The sequence below is a fragment of the Letharia lupina genome, assembly GCF_014066315.1.
Source record: "Letharia lupina isolate WasteWater1 chromosome Unknown contig_17, whole genome shotgun sequence".
Lineage (NCBI taxonomy): Eukaryota > Fungi > Ascomycota > Lecanoromycetes > Lecanorales > Parmeliaceae > Letharia > Letharia lupina.
Window position 1 is genome coordinate 1424419 of NW_023502986.1, and position 16868 is coordinate 1441286.

At 51.3% G+C, this 16868-nt stretch overlaps 7 protein-coding genes across 7 annotated transcripts; 3 read left to right on the forward strand and 4 right to left on the reverse strand.

The window, feature by feature from the left end:
- Nucleotides 1-1290, forward strand: HO133_003495 (uncharacterized protein; the record flags this gene model as incomplete). Its single annotated transcript, XM_037294417.1, has 3 exons — nucleotides 1-881; nucleotides 939-1029; nucleotides 1108-1290. 3 exons carry the CDS (start codon nucleotides 1-3, stop codon nucleotides 1288-1290), a joined length of 1155 nt encoding a protein of 384 aa, XP_037149798.1.
- A 1999-nt stretch (nucleotides 1291-3289) lies between these two features.
- Nucleotides 3290-4746, reverse strand: HO133_003496 (uncharacterized protein; the record flags this gene model as incomplete). Its single annotated transcript, XM_037294418.1, has 2 exons — nucleotides 3290-4228; nucleotides 4342-4746. 2 exons carry the CDS (start codon nucleotides 4744-4746, stop codon nucleotides 3290-3292), a joined length of 1344 nt encoding a protein of 447 aa, XP_037149799.1.
- Nucleotides 4747-5307: 561 nt separating this feature from the next.
- Nucleotides 5308-5992, reverse strand: HO133_003497 (uncharacterized protein; the record flags this gene model as incomplete). Its single annotated transcript, XM_037294419.1, has 3 exons — nucleotides 5308-5807; nucleotides 5870-5876; nucleotides 5930-5992. The coding sequence occupies 3 exons, from the start codon at nucleotides 5990-5992 to the stop codon at nucleotides 5308-5310; spliced, it is 570 nt and encodes a 189-aa protein (XP_037149800.1).
- A 661-nt stretch (nucleotides 5993-6653) lies between these two features.
- Nucleotides 6654-7699, reverse strand: HO133_003498 (uncharacterized protein; the record flags this gene model as incomplete). The annotated part of the gene is made up of 2 exons (XM_037294420.1): nucleotides 6654-7478; nucleotides 7535-7699. 2 exons carry the CDS (start codon nucleotides 7697-7699, stop codon nucleotides 6654-6656), a joined length of 990 nt encoding a protein of 329 aa, XP_037149801.1.
- Nucleotides 7700-8859: 1160 nt separating this feature from the next.
- On the forward strand, nucleotides 8860-9828 carry HO133_003499 (uncharacterized protein; the record flags this gene model as incomplete). Its single annotated transcript, XM_037294421.1, has 3 exons — nucleotides 8860-9124; nucleotides 9346-9449; nucleotides 9538-9828. 3 exons carry the CDS (start codon nucleotides 8860-8862, stop codon nucleotides 9826-9828), a joined length of 660 nt encoding a protein of 219 aa, XP_037149802.1.
- Nucleotides 9829-11531: 1703 nt separating this feature from the next.
- Nucleotides 11532-12341, forward strand: HO133_003500 (uncharacterized protein; the record flags this gene model as incomplete). Its single annotated transcript, XM_037294422.1, has 2 exons — nucleotides 11532-11875; nucleotides 11927-12341. 2 exons carry the CDS (start codon nucleotides 11532-11534, stop codon nucleotides 12339-12341), a joined length of 759 nt encoding a protein of 252 aa, XP_037149803.1.
- Nucleotides 12342-13700: 1359 nt separating this feature from the next.
- Nucleotides 13701-16130, reverse strand: HO133_003501 (uncharacterized protein; the record flags this gene model as incomplete). Its single annotated transcript, XM_037294423.1, has 3 exons — nucleotides 13701-14175; nucleotides 14495-15643; nucleotides 15703-16130. 3 exons carry the CDS (start codon nucleotides 16128-16130, stop codon nucleotides 13701-13703), a joined length of 2052 nt encoding a protein of 683 aa, XP_037149804.1.
- Between the last annotated feature and the right edge of the window lie 738 nt (nucleotides 16131-16868).

Here is a 16868-nt window from a genome sequence, read left to right on the forward strand (position 1 = left end):
ATGGCACTTCAACCGAAATCCGCGGTCAATGTCGTCTTCGGCGCCATGACCATTGGCAACGGCGTAGAGCAATCGCGGGTTAGCGACCTTGGTGAAGCGAAGCAGATCCTCGACATTTTTCAGTCCTACGGCCATAATGAAGTTGACACATCGCGATACTACGGTAGTGGCTCCTCCGAAGAATACCTGGGCAAGCTCAATTGGCAAGAGAGGGGCATTGTGATGGACACCAAGTTCTACCCGACTGTTGGGCGAGGCATGGATAAAGAGCAATGGACACACAGACCAGAGCATTTGAGGGAGAATCTGCAGAGGTCCCTCAAGGCGCTGAATGCGAAGAAGGTCGATATGTGGTACCTGCACGGACCGGATAGGACGACTCCTTACATCGACACCCTGCGAGAAGTCAATGAGCTACACAAGCAGGGTCTCTTCGACAAGTTCGCTATCTCAAACTACATGGCCTGGGAAGTAGCTCAGATCTGCGAGATATGCGAAGCACACGGCTGGGTCAAACCGTCCGTCTACCAAGGCATCTACAACGCCCTCAACCGCACCGTTGAAGCGGAGCTGTTCCCTTGTCTACGCCATTACGGTATGGGCTACTACGCATACAATCCACTCGGTGGTGGCTTTTTTACAGGTGGCTTTTCGAAAGATGCGCAGGTGGAGAAGGGCTCGAGATTCGATCCGGAGAAGTGGCAGGGCAAGATGTACAGGGCGAAATACTTCAAGGATGAATACTTCGAAGCGCTCGACATTGTGAAGCCGGCGGCGGACAAACATGGGCTTACGATGGCGGAGGTGGCGTTGAGGTGGATGACACACCACTCGCAGCTGGGGAGGAAGTATCCGGATGCGATTTTGATTGGGGCGAGTAGGTGAGTAAAGGGTGACGAGATTGCCTCCGAGGAAAGAGCGGCTGATTTCTGGCGTAGTACGAAGCACATTGAGCAGAACTTAAAGGACCTCGACAAAGAACCACTGCCTGAGGATGTAGTGAAAGCGTTGGATGAGGCTTGGGAGAAAGTGAGGTCCGTGACTAGCAGGTATTGGCATTAGGCCGAACGACATGGCTATGAGCATTCCCTGCGCACACAGTATTAGCGTGATGACTTTGCCGTTGCCCTCCAATTCCGCATGAAGCCACACTTCGCCATCTCCTCAATCCTCCGCCTTGTTCCTTTGCCTGCACTTCACTGCCCCTCCGGATTCATGTGCCAAGTGCCGAATTCGGTGCAGATAAACCGCTACAGAAGCCTGGCGAATGGTCTAGCGAACGCTGCGTAAATACCGCGCAACGCTAAGTACGGTTCTTATCCTGAGACCCCAATTTAGCAAAAGCTTCTTTACTCGCTATCTGATCGTCATGCCCTCGTTCCCGCCTTGTCACGAGGCCTAGGGTATATGGAACATTCTGTCTCCTGGATGTGGGCCTTCCCTCCCCATCCTCCAATCTACTCACCCAGTGCACTCACTCTCTGTACCCTCCCAACCAACCCCTCGCACCAAAGATACACAGGCGTCACTCTCCCAACGACCTCCCCCCCCCACCACCCCCACCACCACCACCACCACCACCAAAAACATGAAGCTCCTCTCCCTCCACCCCCCCGACCGCTCTCGCCCCCATACTCTCCGTCACCATCGCCATCCCGTCGACGACCCCGTACGTACCCCAACCCCCCCCCCCCCCAACATCCGGCTAAAAGCGAAAACAAAACCACAGCCCACGCCCTCCTTTCGACCCCGCCGCATGGGCCCGTCCGTACAAGCGGGCCCGGTAAGTCCGCCGCCTGCGGCATTGTGGCGCGGGGGATCCGTGCAGCTTGTCGCAGTGCGGGTAAGGAAATGGTCGGTGTCTGTCTTGGGGTTGAGCTGGGCCCCGGGGGGGGGGGTAGGAGGGAAGGAAGGTTGTTTGTTCCTTGGTTGTCTGGAGGAGGATTTATATGCGGGCGGGGATGTGGTGGTGAGGTTGGGGTTTGTGTTGGTTGTGGTGGAAGCAGGTTCGGAGCGCGTTTGATGAGGTGGAGGGGCTGTGGAATGATTTGGGTGAGTGGGGGGGGTTGGGTTTAGTCTTTTGCACTTGTTGAGTGGTGGAGACTTGTGGTGTGGGTCGGTCGGTCGGTCGGTTGGAGGACGGGGGGTTTGAGTGTATTTTATATATCCTAGGCCATATCCCATATCCCATATTGAAGCTTATGATTATGTTTAGTGGCGGCTGATGATGTTGTTTGTTTGTTGAAGCGAAATTGTTTTGTTCCAACCATGCTGCTCTGCGCTACGGGGTTCGCTATGAGTTGATTCGAACGTTGTTTTGTCATGATATTGGACTATCATCTTTTAGGAAAGTGTGCAGACATTGCAGATGAGATGAGAGTAGGGCCACAACGCAATGAGCTGGAGATTGTAATACTGGAGACAGTCATTTTGATCTTGCCCTCGTCTGCTATAGAAAAGCACTAATCAAGACTTAGATGTTGCAGACGCGATACTGTTGCCTGAACAGCAATCATTGGAACTAGCCGGTGTTTTTTCGCCGTCCTTTGACATGTGACGCATTCTAAGTCCCCATTGCTTGAAAAAACAGGTTACGATTGTCGCAGGCTTTATTGAAGTGACTATGTCGCCCCACTGGAAATTTAAGGCTCATGTCGACACCCCTTGCGGCGCCACCCAAATTTGATCTCTTGTCGTGTGCATGTCTCATTCGCTCCAAGGTGGCAGTCTCAGTATGTCACATAGAAGATGACATCTTATATCGAGCTGGGACGCCAATAACCTCCTTCAGTCTCCTACACGCTCTCGCCTTTCGAGCGATCGTCGCCCTTATGCTGTCCACGCTGCTGATCCCCCTCCGCGATCTCTTGCAATGCCATGGCGTCGCGGAGTCTTCGCAGTGGCGCTTCGAGTACTTAGTCGGCGTGTCCTTCTGTGTTGGTCTTTCTTCGGGCATTAGGAAATGGGAATATTTCCAGCTCGTCTATTTCAGAGTCGAGGCTTTTTATCTTGAATTGCAAACGTTCATGCAGGTGGTGTTGGTTGTAAATGGGTTGTTGATGTTATGGACGGCATTGCTTCGCAAGATGCCCGGTTTTGGCTTTATGGGTAGCGCCACGAACTCTTCTATTGGTGTATTGGAGGACTTCGGTCCGACAAGATTGGATGCACCAGTCAATGATGATTTAATGTGCGTTGCCGCGACGTTGAGAGGTGGCTCTCTGGGAAAACTATTTGAGTTGAAGACGAGAGGTAAGAGAGGACTGTGGGTCCAGGACCATCCGAGTCCTTAATCCTGCGGAGTGTCGCTTTCTAGTCTGAGGTTTGCGCTCTCGATGAACTGCTCCCTGTACTCGTTGGCCTTCTCGCTCGCATTCCTGATTGCAGTCAATCCCTCGTACAACGACTCGGGAGAATCGAATAGAGGTACACTCTTAAGCGCAATCATGTGTGTATGTGGAGGAGAGCCAGATCCTTCAGGCTGCGTGAGATGGTGGGTATACAGGTTGAGAAATTGAGCGTAGTAGATGGCGCTTATGGTGTATGCATTGCTGTCGTAAGCTTCTGTCCTTCCAAGACACTGGAGGCGGTGCATGCCTCGAGCTGCTAACGCGCCAACATGGCGAGCTCGTCTCTCCGCTACAGCAAAGGAGCCCCCGCCATCGTTGATTTGCACGAAGAAATTTGGCAAGAAGGGAGTGTCTTGGCGGATTGAGGGAGTGATGATCGTCCTCAGTTTCTCTCGAAGTAATCGATTCTCTAGCCCCGCGTGATGCCCTTCATAATAGTCAGGCCGAGCGTCGAGGATTCTTTGCGTCAAAGGCTCCAAGTTATCAAATTTTACCCTTTTGCCCGAACGGTAGCTGTTTTTCTCACCCATCAGCTTTGGGAGCACTTGGATCATCAGCTGGCCTTTGTCGTTTCTCGCATCATCGGCGGCCCTTGACAATGCCTCATACTCATCGGACATACGCAACGACGAAAGTGATGCCCGAGGCTGCTTTATGGCTTCAACCCACTCTTGGTGATTCGCAGGCCTTTTCCCATGGTATTTACATCGGAAGAAGTGGTTCTGGGTAAGATGGTGCTCAAAATTCGAGTCGTAAGCCGACGAGCCTCCTGTCTCCTCCTCTTCATCTACGGGAGACTTACGGTCTGGCTTAGACTTGCTAGCTTTTCTTGATGACCATAGAGTCGGTCTTGACAAGACTCCCTCGGGGTTTCGATGCTAAAATCCGATCAGTAAATGGCTGGATTCCATAAGCAATGAGGCCCAGGGAGAATCTCAACATTTCTTATGTCGGAAAGATCAGGACCACCGTGGCGCGCAAAATGACATACACTTCCGTAGCGTCCAGGATGCTCGACCGCAGGAATTGTTTTAGGAACACTCGTCTTCATCAAAGCGTTTTGTCGATTTAGTTCTCTTAGACAGTCGGAGGTCAAACGCAGCGTCGACAGCGAGTCCCAGTACGACCGTTCAGCTCGGTCCCAAATCCGATAAGAGTTCGTGCTCGACGAAGAAGACTTGCTTTGATTATCTCGATGTTCGATTGATGCGTCTCCGGTGTCTTGCTGGTCAGGCGGAAGGGTTCTCTGCTTCCGCTTTCGCCCCGTAGTCGGTGCTTTCGAGTCAGATACAAGTGTAGGCCTCGGCGAAGATGGGGGAGATGAATCGCAATGCCGGGTCCCTATTTTCGAGTGGGCACTGACCTTTTTCTTTCGAATCTGCTGGGGCTTTGCCATGATTATCTCGGAGATCCAATGCTACCGTGCTAGAACCAAATTCTTCGCGGAACCCTCATTTCGTAGACTTCTTAAAGGGTCCAAATCTCTTTCAAGTTATAGATGCTCTTACGGACTAAGTGTTGAAACAGAACATCATCAGATGAATAACCTGTATTGTTACGATTTTGAATAAACATGGTTTCCGTCAATTGGATTTTGTGGGATATTCTGGATCTTATCATCGTGCCACGCACTTACCTTACCTAGCTGATTCGGTCGTAGTACAATCTAGCGGTAAAGTCAGAAGTAGCCAAAGTACCTAAAGAACTTTGATGTAAAGCTAAGGTTTCGCGTTTCCCTAGCTTACATTATGACCATGTATGTAACGCTTGAAGTGTTCTCAGAACAGTGAAGAGACCTTCCCATAGGGTTTTGAGCTTCTGTATATCAGACCTGACATCTCTTCGCCGAAACAGTCAAGTTCCCCAACAGATATTCGGTCAACATTCGGAAGCAGAGTGAGCAACAGGCAGTTTGCTGCCCCTACTTCACCGTCGCCGATTTCATCGTGCCAAGCCTTCATTTCATCCTTGTCCGTACCTGGTGAGTCAATTCATTGAAGATGACATCGCATATGCGCCTGACTTCACTCAGTACTCCGAGCTCCCTGGCTCTTCTGCGATTTTGGTCCGAAAGCGTGCAATTCTCCACGATGACAATCTTAGGATAGAGTCGAAGACATCTGCTCTCTGCTATTGCCTGGATTTTCCAATAGGCTGCTAGACACTCCGAATTTCCCGCGTCCCAAACGCGAGGCGAATCGAACCTGGAGTACAACTCTTTGTCCACTTTATGCTGCCTCAAGGTCGCTCCTGCGAGGCTATGGACTAGCTCGCAGCACAGAGCAAAATTCTCGATGTCATACGACGCTGTAGTCTCGACGATCTGAACTTTGATTTCGCTGGGGAGACTGAAGAAGGTAACCACGGCGGCTGCCTCGAGGAGGAAGTGCGAGGATGTAGGTCTGACATCTTTGGCACTGGTGACGGAGTCTGCTAGCTCTAGTGCTGGTGATCCGCCTGTTAACAACGTTCAGGTGGACGAGCTTCTGAGGCGATCCATGCTCCAACTGAGGGCGTACGTGTGTGCTCACAACATCAGAGTCAGGCCAATCTCTTGGGACGATGCCTTCGAGAAGTACTGTCTCGTAACCCCTGCCCACGATGTCAGAAGCCTTGGAGATGGACCAGGCTGTTGATGACATGAATGGCGAAAATGTTGATGAGGAACGAAACTAAGGATCGACGAGAGGGTAGCAGGGTGTGTGACTGGCGTTTCATCGTGTGAGACCCCATGAACTAACCCGAACGGTCGATTACTTCTACGTCGACTCCCCGCTTTCGTCACCCTCCATTCACTACATCTCATACTGTCATCTAGTAAATTGATTGTGAACGAAGGAGTGGATAATCTTGTCGAGGCTCAAAACTCGTTTAGTCATCAACACACAAGAAAAAGTTACGTCTACACCCCTGGCACTTAGATTACTGTCCAGGCGTATTGTAAAGATCCAAAGTTCCGACAGGACAGAAAGCGTCAAAAATTGCGCATGGACCAAACCAATGTATCCCTGGCCCAACTACCAGAGCCAGGTCAAAAAAGCCATGTTGGGGCATCAGTTGGGACGCCTTTCACGTTGCCTTCTTTGGCAAGCAAGCATTCCCATATATATCCCAGCGTAACCATCCTCATCTCTTGCAGTTGCGTTCGGTGGCAGCGTAAGCGCTATTACTGGTCTTGACAGTAGTGGACGCAGAATACGAGGTCCTGCCCATGTGTATTATGCCCGCCACACAGCGGAGTTCCAGCATGCGAGTGCAACCCACATGGCATCTTCGTTCTGAATGGGACCAACGCTGATCTCGTCAGGTCCTGATGATGGAAAAATATAGCCTCCTAGCTTCCGGCTCCGTCGAAAACAGGACCCTCTTCGCCGAACTCGTCGAAAAGAGATCGTCTGCAGTGAAAGGTTTCTTTGATGCGACGGCCTCGAGTCCTGTATCCACACCTGCAGGATACTGTTCGGACTTCTTTTCCATTATTTGAAAATCGGCCCAGACTCTGATCGGCACTCCCGCAAAGGATCCAGCCCTCTTCCAGAGGTCTATAAAGGAATCTGGGCTGTGTCGGTAGATGGTCCTAGTTTCTCCGTCCTCTGTTTTGTCGAAGGGCGGCTTCAGTGGCTGCTCCATAGGAGGTCGCACACCAGCTTGGGAGCCAAGTATCAGACTTCCGGGTCTATGGGAAAGGAGACGGATGATGCGCGTTGCGACTTTTAGCTGGTTCTCGTAGTCGAAGAGATGAAGGAACATGTTGATAGCGATGATATCGGTTTGACCTGGGCCGAGCTTGGTCATCAAAGCTCCTTTCATGAAGTCTTCATTGTCAGCCAGGACGTCATCAGCCAAGAAGTGATGAGGGAAGGTATCCCTGTCACGCCATAGCTCATAGGAGAGGCCTTCGTATTGTGGGAATACATCGGAAGCATAAATCTTTTCTGAGGGTGCGCCATCAAATACGAGCTTTCGGAGATCTTGCCCCATACACGATCCCAGATCGAGCAGTGAATCTCCGGTCTTCAAACGTGGGAGGACCAGATTGTGGTAGAGTGGGTGCTTGGCTAGGCCGAAGCTGAGGAACCAGAACTCCCCAATGCATGGCCAGGGAAAGATACCCCAAGCTTTATCTCTCTATGAAGCCAACAAATCAGCCAACGTGAGTGGTTGCGAAAGGCCTTGGAGCTTACTATTCGGTAGATATGGTTTTCGACGTCTTTTGGTGGGACCTTGGCATACTGCTCGAATAGAGCACGTGCATCCACGGTCAACTCATCTGTGAGAACGTGATGATACCATGGCCAGGATACGCTGCGTGCACCATCAGGGACTGGGCCATCGAGCATGTGCGCCATTGATCGTCCGAATGTCAAGTACTGCGTCTAGGTAGGCGTGTAGATCTCGAACGGGGCGGATGACTCGATTTAATGTGAAGAATTGTTGATGATAGATTAGAACAATGTGAGAAGGTAGTTATATGCAAGGCTCGGAGATGAGGTCACAGCAGGAAGGTGCTTATTCATCCGTGCCCCCGTTCTGGCCTGAAGCAGGACCTTGCGCGTAGAATATGTGTTAAAGATGAGGCTGTTGTTCAGTCTTGTCTACCTATTCCATTCATTATAATGCCGTGAACTTGTTCAAAGCTCTAGAGTATGACAGGCACAGCGGGTTGTTCATCTGGCGTCCCTGAGGACGCGCGGATGAGGGGTTTTCGTATTGTACATCGAGCTCGCCTGATTACGAATAGATGATGAAAGTCATGAGTACGAAGGAAGGGTGACACCAGTTTCAAGACGCTCATATGTGACGTCGCAGAATTGTTTGATCTACCAATGGAACAGTACTGTTGGTGGAGCTGTTGGCTATCCTCTTACCTGCTGGGAATTTTCGAAACCCACTAACTCGGCTCGGCCCGATTGGCTGTCACGATTTGTCATTCGTTTCACGTTATCGGACTAGCGTCGGAAGCTAGTCTACCCTACGAACATTAAGGTACCTGACCTGCATACATGGTAGAATGAGGGCTAAGACGCTGTGGAAACTTGACATGTGATAATGCAGGTGGTTTCAGTGCTGTCGCCATCAGCTGGGGAAGTTCTGGAAATCGCTGTCGACTTTCCGCAGACTCTTGTTGCATCGGAAGCATTTCAGATATACGAGTAGAATCAAAAGCCAAAAGTATTCGGATCGCTATGGAATGTATGGACGTCTCTCAAGCTGACTATCCGGTAAAACAGAACCCCAAATCAGATCACAGAAATATCACATCCGTCTTGAAACGTAGAACAAACCTTTCCGATATACTTTGATTGCCCACATCTCACTCACAATCATCATCCATTGACAACTCACCACTCAAATCTACCAAAAATACCATTCAAGATCACTATGCCTGGCAAGATCTATGGGCACCCTCATCCTCGGCGTCGGCCCCGCAGGCCTCGGTCTCGCCCGGGTCAAACGTACCGCCCTTGTGCTCTCTCCCTAAAGTTCCCGCAACAATGGCATCAAAGCCATGCACACTGTCCTCGATTCCGATGGCGCCCGTCCCACGGAGTCCCGCAGGAAAATCAGAAAGCAGATGGGTAAATATGGAGACAGTATCGAGTTTGCCGAAGGCGAAGTTATCATGGTTCGGAAGGCTTACTTTGAGAATGGATTTCAAGGGTCTCAAATCGATGAGAAGGGCGGTAAAGTGTGCAGAGGAAGGAACATAGTGCTAGCGACGGGGACAAGAGATGTCTTCCCGGATATTAAGGGGTACGCCGAGAATTGGCCCTGTAACTTGTATGGTTTTTATCTTTCCACACACCGTTGCAGTACTAATGCAGGTGTTGCAGCTAACCAATGGTTTTTCTGCGATGGCTTTGAATGCTCTCATTGACCTATCGGACAGATCGGATTCTCTTCAACGAATCACCTCAACCATGCGATGATGGTCTGTTATTTGAGCGGTGACAAGCCGAACGTCACGGTCTTCACTAACGTCCATCTTCGGGAGATCCTGCATTGAAAGAAGCTATGGATGCGGCACAATCTACCGGCTATATCTTCGACGAACGGATCATCATCGAGCTGACCCGTACACCCAATGAGCAGAAGAAGGTAGGTAGATGTCCATTTCGGAGACTGTGGAAGCGTACGAATGGGTTTATTGATTGACAAGCCCCCCACGTAACCAGTGGGGTAACAGGTGATGGTCGACGGGCTTGGCATGGAGATCATTCGTACTATGTTCGGAAGCTACTTCAAAATGAACGAGCCATTTGGGGAGACCAGCGTCAAAAGTTGCTTTGTTGCGGGTGACACAGGCACTCCGATGACACAAATCACCATCGCTGTCGCTCACGGTGTCGCAGTTGCAGATGGAGTCTCGGCACAGCTATGCGCAGAGGAGGGTGAAAGAGTCCTGACAAGAGATAAAAACGTCAGCATCGACGAAGTAGATGTTGCTGAAAAACATACTACTCAATGTATGAAATAAGCGCCTTTTGGATAGCCTAGACCTATTGCAATGTTTCATTCTATCCAGAAAGCTTCGATAGAAAGAGTCTGTCCTATAATCTTGAGACGCCCCGCTCGGTACTTGCGGGGAGAAGAGTCTCGCGCCACGTGCAAGAGACTCGAGTTTGATGTCGCAAGTGGCTCAGATCACTTGGTACAAAACCATTGTAGATGGAGATAGTGGCTTCTCAGACAACACATGGGCCAACCTCGAACCCCGCCAATTTCAATTGGCTGAGCTGGTGTTGGGGCATTTGGTGATGATCAGGCTTATTTCGCATGCCGAATATTGGAAAACGCATCCATGGATCCCTCCAATATTGGTGGAATCTTCTAGCAAAATAGGTGAAGTCACGAGGCCGATCTCCGGGCATGTTTGTGTATTTAGACTGGAGCATGGCCACCTTCATACTTTCTTCCTTATCGTCTTCAATGGTCTTCTAGATCAGCTAGTTCGAATGGAGCTTAGTCTAGATTACTCAACAACCGGTCCCAACATCCTGGTCTTTCTGCACGATACATACCCCTTCCAATCCCTGTCTTCATCACCCTCTTCCATCGTCTTTGACTCGTTCCCTCATCCTCGCTCCTACCGTGGGACGGAGTGAAGTTCCTTGTTTTTGTTGGGTCCAAGGACAGCCTACCGAAAATCGTTTTGGGCTCATTTCCAGCGATCTTTACTCTTCAGCGATCCTGCAGAATGGAAATCCTCGGACTGCGCAATAGACTTTGATTCCGCATATTGAGACAGCTTGATTTATCTTGAGAACGTTATTTGGGACCAAGGAGCCTTGCTAAGACCCTTACCTCCTTCCTTTTTCGGACGGGCATGCCAACGTCTTTGCCGCCCGTTCCAATATTTCGTCGCATCTTAACCTGGCCGATGATGCAGATAGCTTCATTGGCGCATTCTGCGGCTTGTGCGTCTAGGTGCGCCGTGCTCATTGGCCTAGCCGACGGCTTCCTTCTTTGGGACTCTGGCCTTGCGTTGCCCTGCGAGGACTGCTGCAGTCCATCGCGCATGCAGGGCATGTGGCTAAAGTCAATTGGGTGATATCTCCAAATTACCGTTGCAAAACAGGGCAACACATGTGCAAGACAGTTGGCCACAGCTTCCCCACGCTCTGCCTCCACACACTTTCTCCGTCCTGCGCTATCGCGATGCAGGTCGGAATTGCGACAGGGTCGGCTCTACGAAAAGTGGTTTATGAATCTCTGTCTCCACACATTTTCTCCTACGTTCGCTATCACTATGCAGGTGGGATTTAGGGCAAGGTCAGGTCTTCGAGGAGAGGTTTATCACCATGCAGGTGGGGTGTTGGGGCAGGGTCAGGGCTCTTCGAAGAGAGGTTTATTACTCTCTGCCTCCACACATCTTCTCCTACGTACCCTATCACTATGCAGGTCGGACTGAAGTCACGGTAAGGTCTTCGATGGGTGGTTCATTACGCTCTGCCTCCACTCATTTTCTCCTTTGTACGCTATCGCCATGCAGGTGGGATTCACAGCAAGGTCAGGTCTCCGAAGGGAAGCTTATCTTCAACGTCATGATTTTCCCTCGCATTTGCGGCAACGATTCTGCTATAAAGATGGCATCGTCTTGTTAAATTCACGTTCCTCAAGATTACAAAAATCCGTCTGAACGGAAGCAAATTTGAAAAATATCATCCTCAATTACTCAAAATGCAAGCCTTCTTCCATCTGCTGCCTTTGCTGGCGACTTTCGTTCCCACCTCCGCTGCTCCGTCAAAAGCGCTCGAGGCTCGAGATCCTCAATGCGGCATGTACGACAGCGTCTACTCTGGGAGTTACTCTCTCAACACCAACGAATGGGGTGAAGCCACCGGCACAGGCTCCCAATGCTCTCAAATCAACGGTCTGGATGGCAATTCTCTTGCATGGCAGACAACCTGGTCATGGGAAGACAATGTCAACAATGTCAAGGCGTACACCAATGTCGCGTCCTCATCCACGTCTTGCCAGCAGATCAGTTCCATTAGTTCTATCCCAACGAGCTGGTCGTGGAGGTAAGTGCCCTCACAGACCCTGCTAGCTGCACGCACTGACATGATACGCAGCTACACTGGCTCAGACATTCGCGCCAACGTTTGCTATGACACCTTTGTCGGCAGCTCCTGCGACGGCGCCCAAAATTATGAAGTCATGGTCTGGCTCGGTCTCTACGGCAGCGACCTCTACCCCCTCAGCAACAACGGTTACCCTCCCACCCCAACCGCCTCGCCATACATCGGTGAAACCCAATTCAACCTCATCATCGGCACGAATCAAGAAGGAACAAACGTCTACACCTTCGTCGCTATCGATGATGCTACCGACTACAGCGGGGACCTTATCGCTTTCTACAACTACCTTGAGGCGAACGAGGACTTTCCAGGGAATTATTATATTCAGAGCATAACGGCAGGGTCGGAGGTGTTCACGGGGAGTGATGCGATGCTATCGACGTATGGTTTTTCGATCTCGCAGAGTTGAGAGGCGGCATGGAAGGAGAGTGCAGAAGGCAATTGTGTGAAGAGTATCATCAATGCGAGTTTGGATTTTCTGAAAGGCTCTCGACCGTCCGACCCTAATGTCCGGATTCTTCGTTCAGACCGTTCGTCTAGGACGGTGCAGGACTAGTCCGAGCGAGGTGGGCGGACGCACGGTCTGGACGAATAGATCAACAGTAATGTTTGTAGCGAATACTTGGTTAGATTTCGGGCATGTATGCGAGTATGATTGATGCACTTGTGGTGGTAATGTTAGGGCTGAGCTCGAAGATCTCTTATCTAGCATAGACAATTAGCTTCTTGAGTTATATATCAGTCGTTTCGGTACCAGCTTCTGAACTTGGCGGGACTATTATCACGGACAGTCAGGTTGCAATTGGACGGTCCAAGGTACTGGACGCACCACGGACGATGAAATAGGCTCAATTTGGGCTGTTCAACGGCCCTGGCCGGACGGTCCGGACGATCTGGAGCCTTGGGGCTTTCTGGTCTGTACCTTGATACCGAGATACTCCTGCAGTACTCGATGGATATGTACTGCAGCCAACCGTCTTTGTACCCGTCCCAGAGCACAGGACGAGGCTGCATACCAAACAACATTTCTCATCACCCACGGAAACTCACGCCCTAAGATATGCACTCTCTATATCAATTAAAAATTGTCCTGTTCATTCAATCAATCTGCTGTGGAGTGGCATGATGCTAGAATGGCGATCAGGCCGACTGATTCCTGATTATACATCAAAGAGAGTCAAGATTTCATATAGGTACGATGACTCACCGTAGCACATGCAGAAGTTGTTATCAAAGCGTCAACATCTCCCCTCAACAGCAATGCCAAGGCCATCGCTGACTAAGCTCTTTACTCACAGCTCGCAGGGTCTCCAACCTCTTTTTTTTTTAGCAGCAGACACCATACCATCCCGGCTTGAGCAGAGACCAGGGGAATTGATCAGGCCATTCAGTGAGTAGCATCTGGCCGCTGTGCACAGAGAACTAAACGTTACCGGGGTCCTCAGTGGAGCAAAGGACCGCAGACTTGCCGTCAGACGCCATCTCTTCATCATGGCAAATGACGGCTACTACACCGGCTACGATGGGCAGACCCGCTTGGAGGGGATGAAATACTACAATTCAGTGCTTCTGGCAGCCTGCAGCACCGCGGGGACAACACTGCACTCCCGCGCATCCCGTGCACCTCGTCCACCCTGTTTGCACCCATTGCCAGCGCAGCATGGATTCTTCGAAGCCAAGTGGGATGCTTTCAAAAGAATGGAGCTTGGCTCAATATCTCGAGATCCGCATACTCTCGCTTGGGAAGATCCGGGAGCCCAAAGCGCCGTCAACGGCCCCCGCTTGAGCCATCCACTCCGGAATCCACAACGTGCGCCGGCCCGATATCAGCGACGCTTGCCTCGCTCACTCCGTCTTCGGCAAAGCCTTCTCCTGCTTCGCCTGCCCAGTCGAGATGATCTAGCACGACGCCCTTCGTTCCTGCAATGACCGCGCCGTCTACCCATGCTATGGCGGCACCGTCGTCTCCACCGAGGAAGGCGCCAGGAGCGCCAGAGCGTTGGGCCCGACGATGCGGAGCGTGGTATTGCAGAACCGTGGCGTGATTGCTTGTGGGCAGAAGGTGGATGAGGCGGTGGCTTTGTTCATACCTCGTGATGAGTCTTGCCATGCGCAGACGATGGCGAATGCGGCAGCCGGGATGGGAGAAGGTGTATGTTGGGAAGGAAGAGGTGGAGATGACGCACATGAAGAGGGGGGATCCGAGGGAGATGTGGCTTGCTTTTCGCCGTATTACGATCAGGCTGTGAAAGAGGATGCGTCGGGGCTGGAGTGACGGAGAGGTAGAGATTGATATCGTTGCAACCTTCTCTTTCAAGCTTCTTTCAGATCTTGTATATACTTTTTGGCGCGGAAAATGAGACTGGGATTGGCATGAGAAAATGAAGTCAAGTTTTAACGTGGCCATCACCGTCTATGCCGCTATCACTATCTTTGCAGCTATGCAGATTTGAAATCACTTCCTCACATGCTCGCACGTATACACGACGCCAATGCTACCTCAACCCGAAACTCACCTGCCCGCCTACAAAAACTCAAAGCCGAGCTCCTACGACTGCATACTTCTCCTTAGCTTTCACATCCAGCCTCCTAGCCAACTCGGCCGCAGCGGTCCCCGCTCTCCGGCCAAAGACGGCACCAGAGGTCAAGCCTGATCCGCCTGGGTAGTTATCGTAGAACAGGGCGCCGAGCATCTCGCCAACGCAAAACAGGCCCGGCACTTCGTTCATCGAAGTCGAAGAGATGACGGCTGCGGTTTCCGGATTGACGGCCAGGCCCCCGAATGTGAATGTCACACCTCCGGTAACTTTGACGGCGATGAAGGGTGCTTTGTCGATCGGTAATGCCCAGTTTGATTTGGCCAAGGCTAGTCCGGAGGATGACGATTGGGTTGACATGCCGTCTTTGATCGCTGGGTCCCATTTGATGTTGGGGTTCTCCTCGCGATGTTTGTAGACCGCTGCGTTGTAGTCTCCGAAGGTCTGAATGAAGGTTGAGCGGTTCTGCATGCCTTTCTCGCTACAGCGATCTGCAAGCTCCTCGATTGTGTTGCCGCGGAGTTTCTCAACGACGGCGTCCCGGTATTCTTCGTCACGGAGCCATGGGATTGTGCGCGAGTCCCAGACTTGGAATGCGATGCCTTGAGGTTGTTGGAGGATGGCGCGGCCAAATTTGGCGTAGGTGAAATTCCTCATGTCTACGCCCTCGTCTACGAAGCGGAGGCCATCAGCGTTTATCATTACGCCTAATGGATATCCTGACTTGGTGAATTCGTTTGATACAGCACGGTCACCACTGTTTGCGGGGGCGTTGGCATCCCAAGCCGTGCTGTGACAGCCCGACCAATTCCCTGCTTGTTTAGCGGAAACATCGCGCATTGCGATCTCGAACAAGTCGCCGGTATTATAGGGGGTCCCCCGCACCGACGCGAGGTCCCATCCTGGCCCCAGATACTGCGAGCGCATACGGGGATTAGCCTCAAAACCGCCTGCGGCTAGGATGGTGGCTCCGGCGTTGATGGTGAAGGATCGGCTGGCGTGCTCGACGTCGACGGAGATAACGGCGCCACTGATGGGGTCCCGGTTGAGGCGTGTTGCAGCTGTTGAATAGAACACTTGGACACCATGTCTAGCGGCTGCGCGTTTGTGGTCTTCGATCAGGCCTTTACCGCCGTCTTGGGTTTTGAGAGCCATGCCGCCCCAAAACTTGTATCTGCAGGCACTGCCGTCAGCGAAACTGATGCCAAACGCCTTGCCAGCAAAGCTACCTACCGGCCATTTACCATATACGCTTGTCGGTTGAATGATAGTTGAAAACGAATGCCATTACGAGCCAGCCATTTGATAGCACCATTTGAGTCATCAATAAGAATTTTGCTCAAATGAGGATCTGATCTCCCCAAGCATATGCGTGCCATGTCTTTCGAAAAGTCTTCGCGGGTGTACGGGTCAAGATCAATGATTTTAGCGGTAGCATCGTCGCAGTTGTTGACGACGGAGAGAAGATCTGAGAGGCCATCGTGGACAGTTCGCATAGCTCCTGCTGTGAAGTAGGAATTGCCGCCAGCCCAATCTTCCGGGCACTTGTCAATGATTACGACCTTCTTTGCTCCAGCTTGAGCTGAGGCTATGGCAGCTGAGAAGCCCGCGTTTCCCCCACCGACGACGAGAACGTCGCAGCTCTGAGGAAGCGAGGGCATGGCGTGAGGTCTATAGGTAGAGCTGTCCGCAAAAGGTGTTACTGAAATGCTCCTATGATTTCAATTCGAATCACAGCAATCGCAGATGTGGATCAACTAGCAAAAGAAAGCTGTATCCTTCTTTTGAGACACTCTCTAGTGGACTTTGCACCACGAGAAACTGGTCTTCAAGGGTCTGACTTGGTCCGCATGTACAGAAGAAAGCAGCACCAACGACATGGATCACTGCGTAGACGGGATCTCTGACCTGCACTTGATTGCTATGGATAGCTCCGTGCTAGACGGAGCGTGATTCTCTGATGCTGGGAAACCAGCGGAACGAGACCATCAGTTGAACAAAACGGTACGTCAACCTGTCTTGCCTCCATCGACGGTCCGTCAGGTCCCGTCGAAGTTTGATATACGAGCCGATTCTGGAAGTCGAAGGTAAAGCGGAGGAGCAAACAGACCCCGCTTTTCGGCACTCGTGCCGAATCGCCAACGCCTTTTGAAGAGCATCCTCCATATGAACCCGTAGACGTGTTATTTTACATTGTTGGTGTGAAGTGGTTTTGTCAAGAACCGGTCGTAAAGACTTGGTAAGGAGTCTTCTGGAGAGCAGTGGACAAAACTCAGAAAAGACTCAGGCTTTCGAACAATACCGCTAGCTCGTGTACGAGTGCTAGCGCTGTATGTATGAATAACGTCCTGCGGCTAAAAGCTTGTTTTCGCGTAGACGCTACTACGATTTTGCGGCAT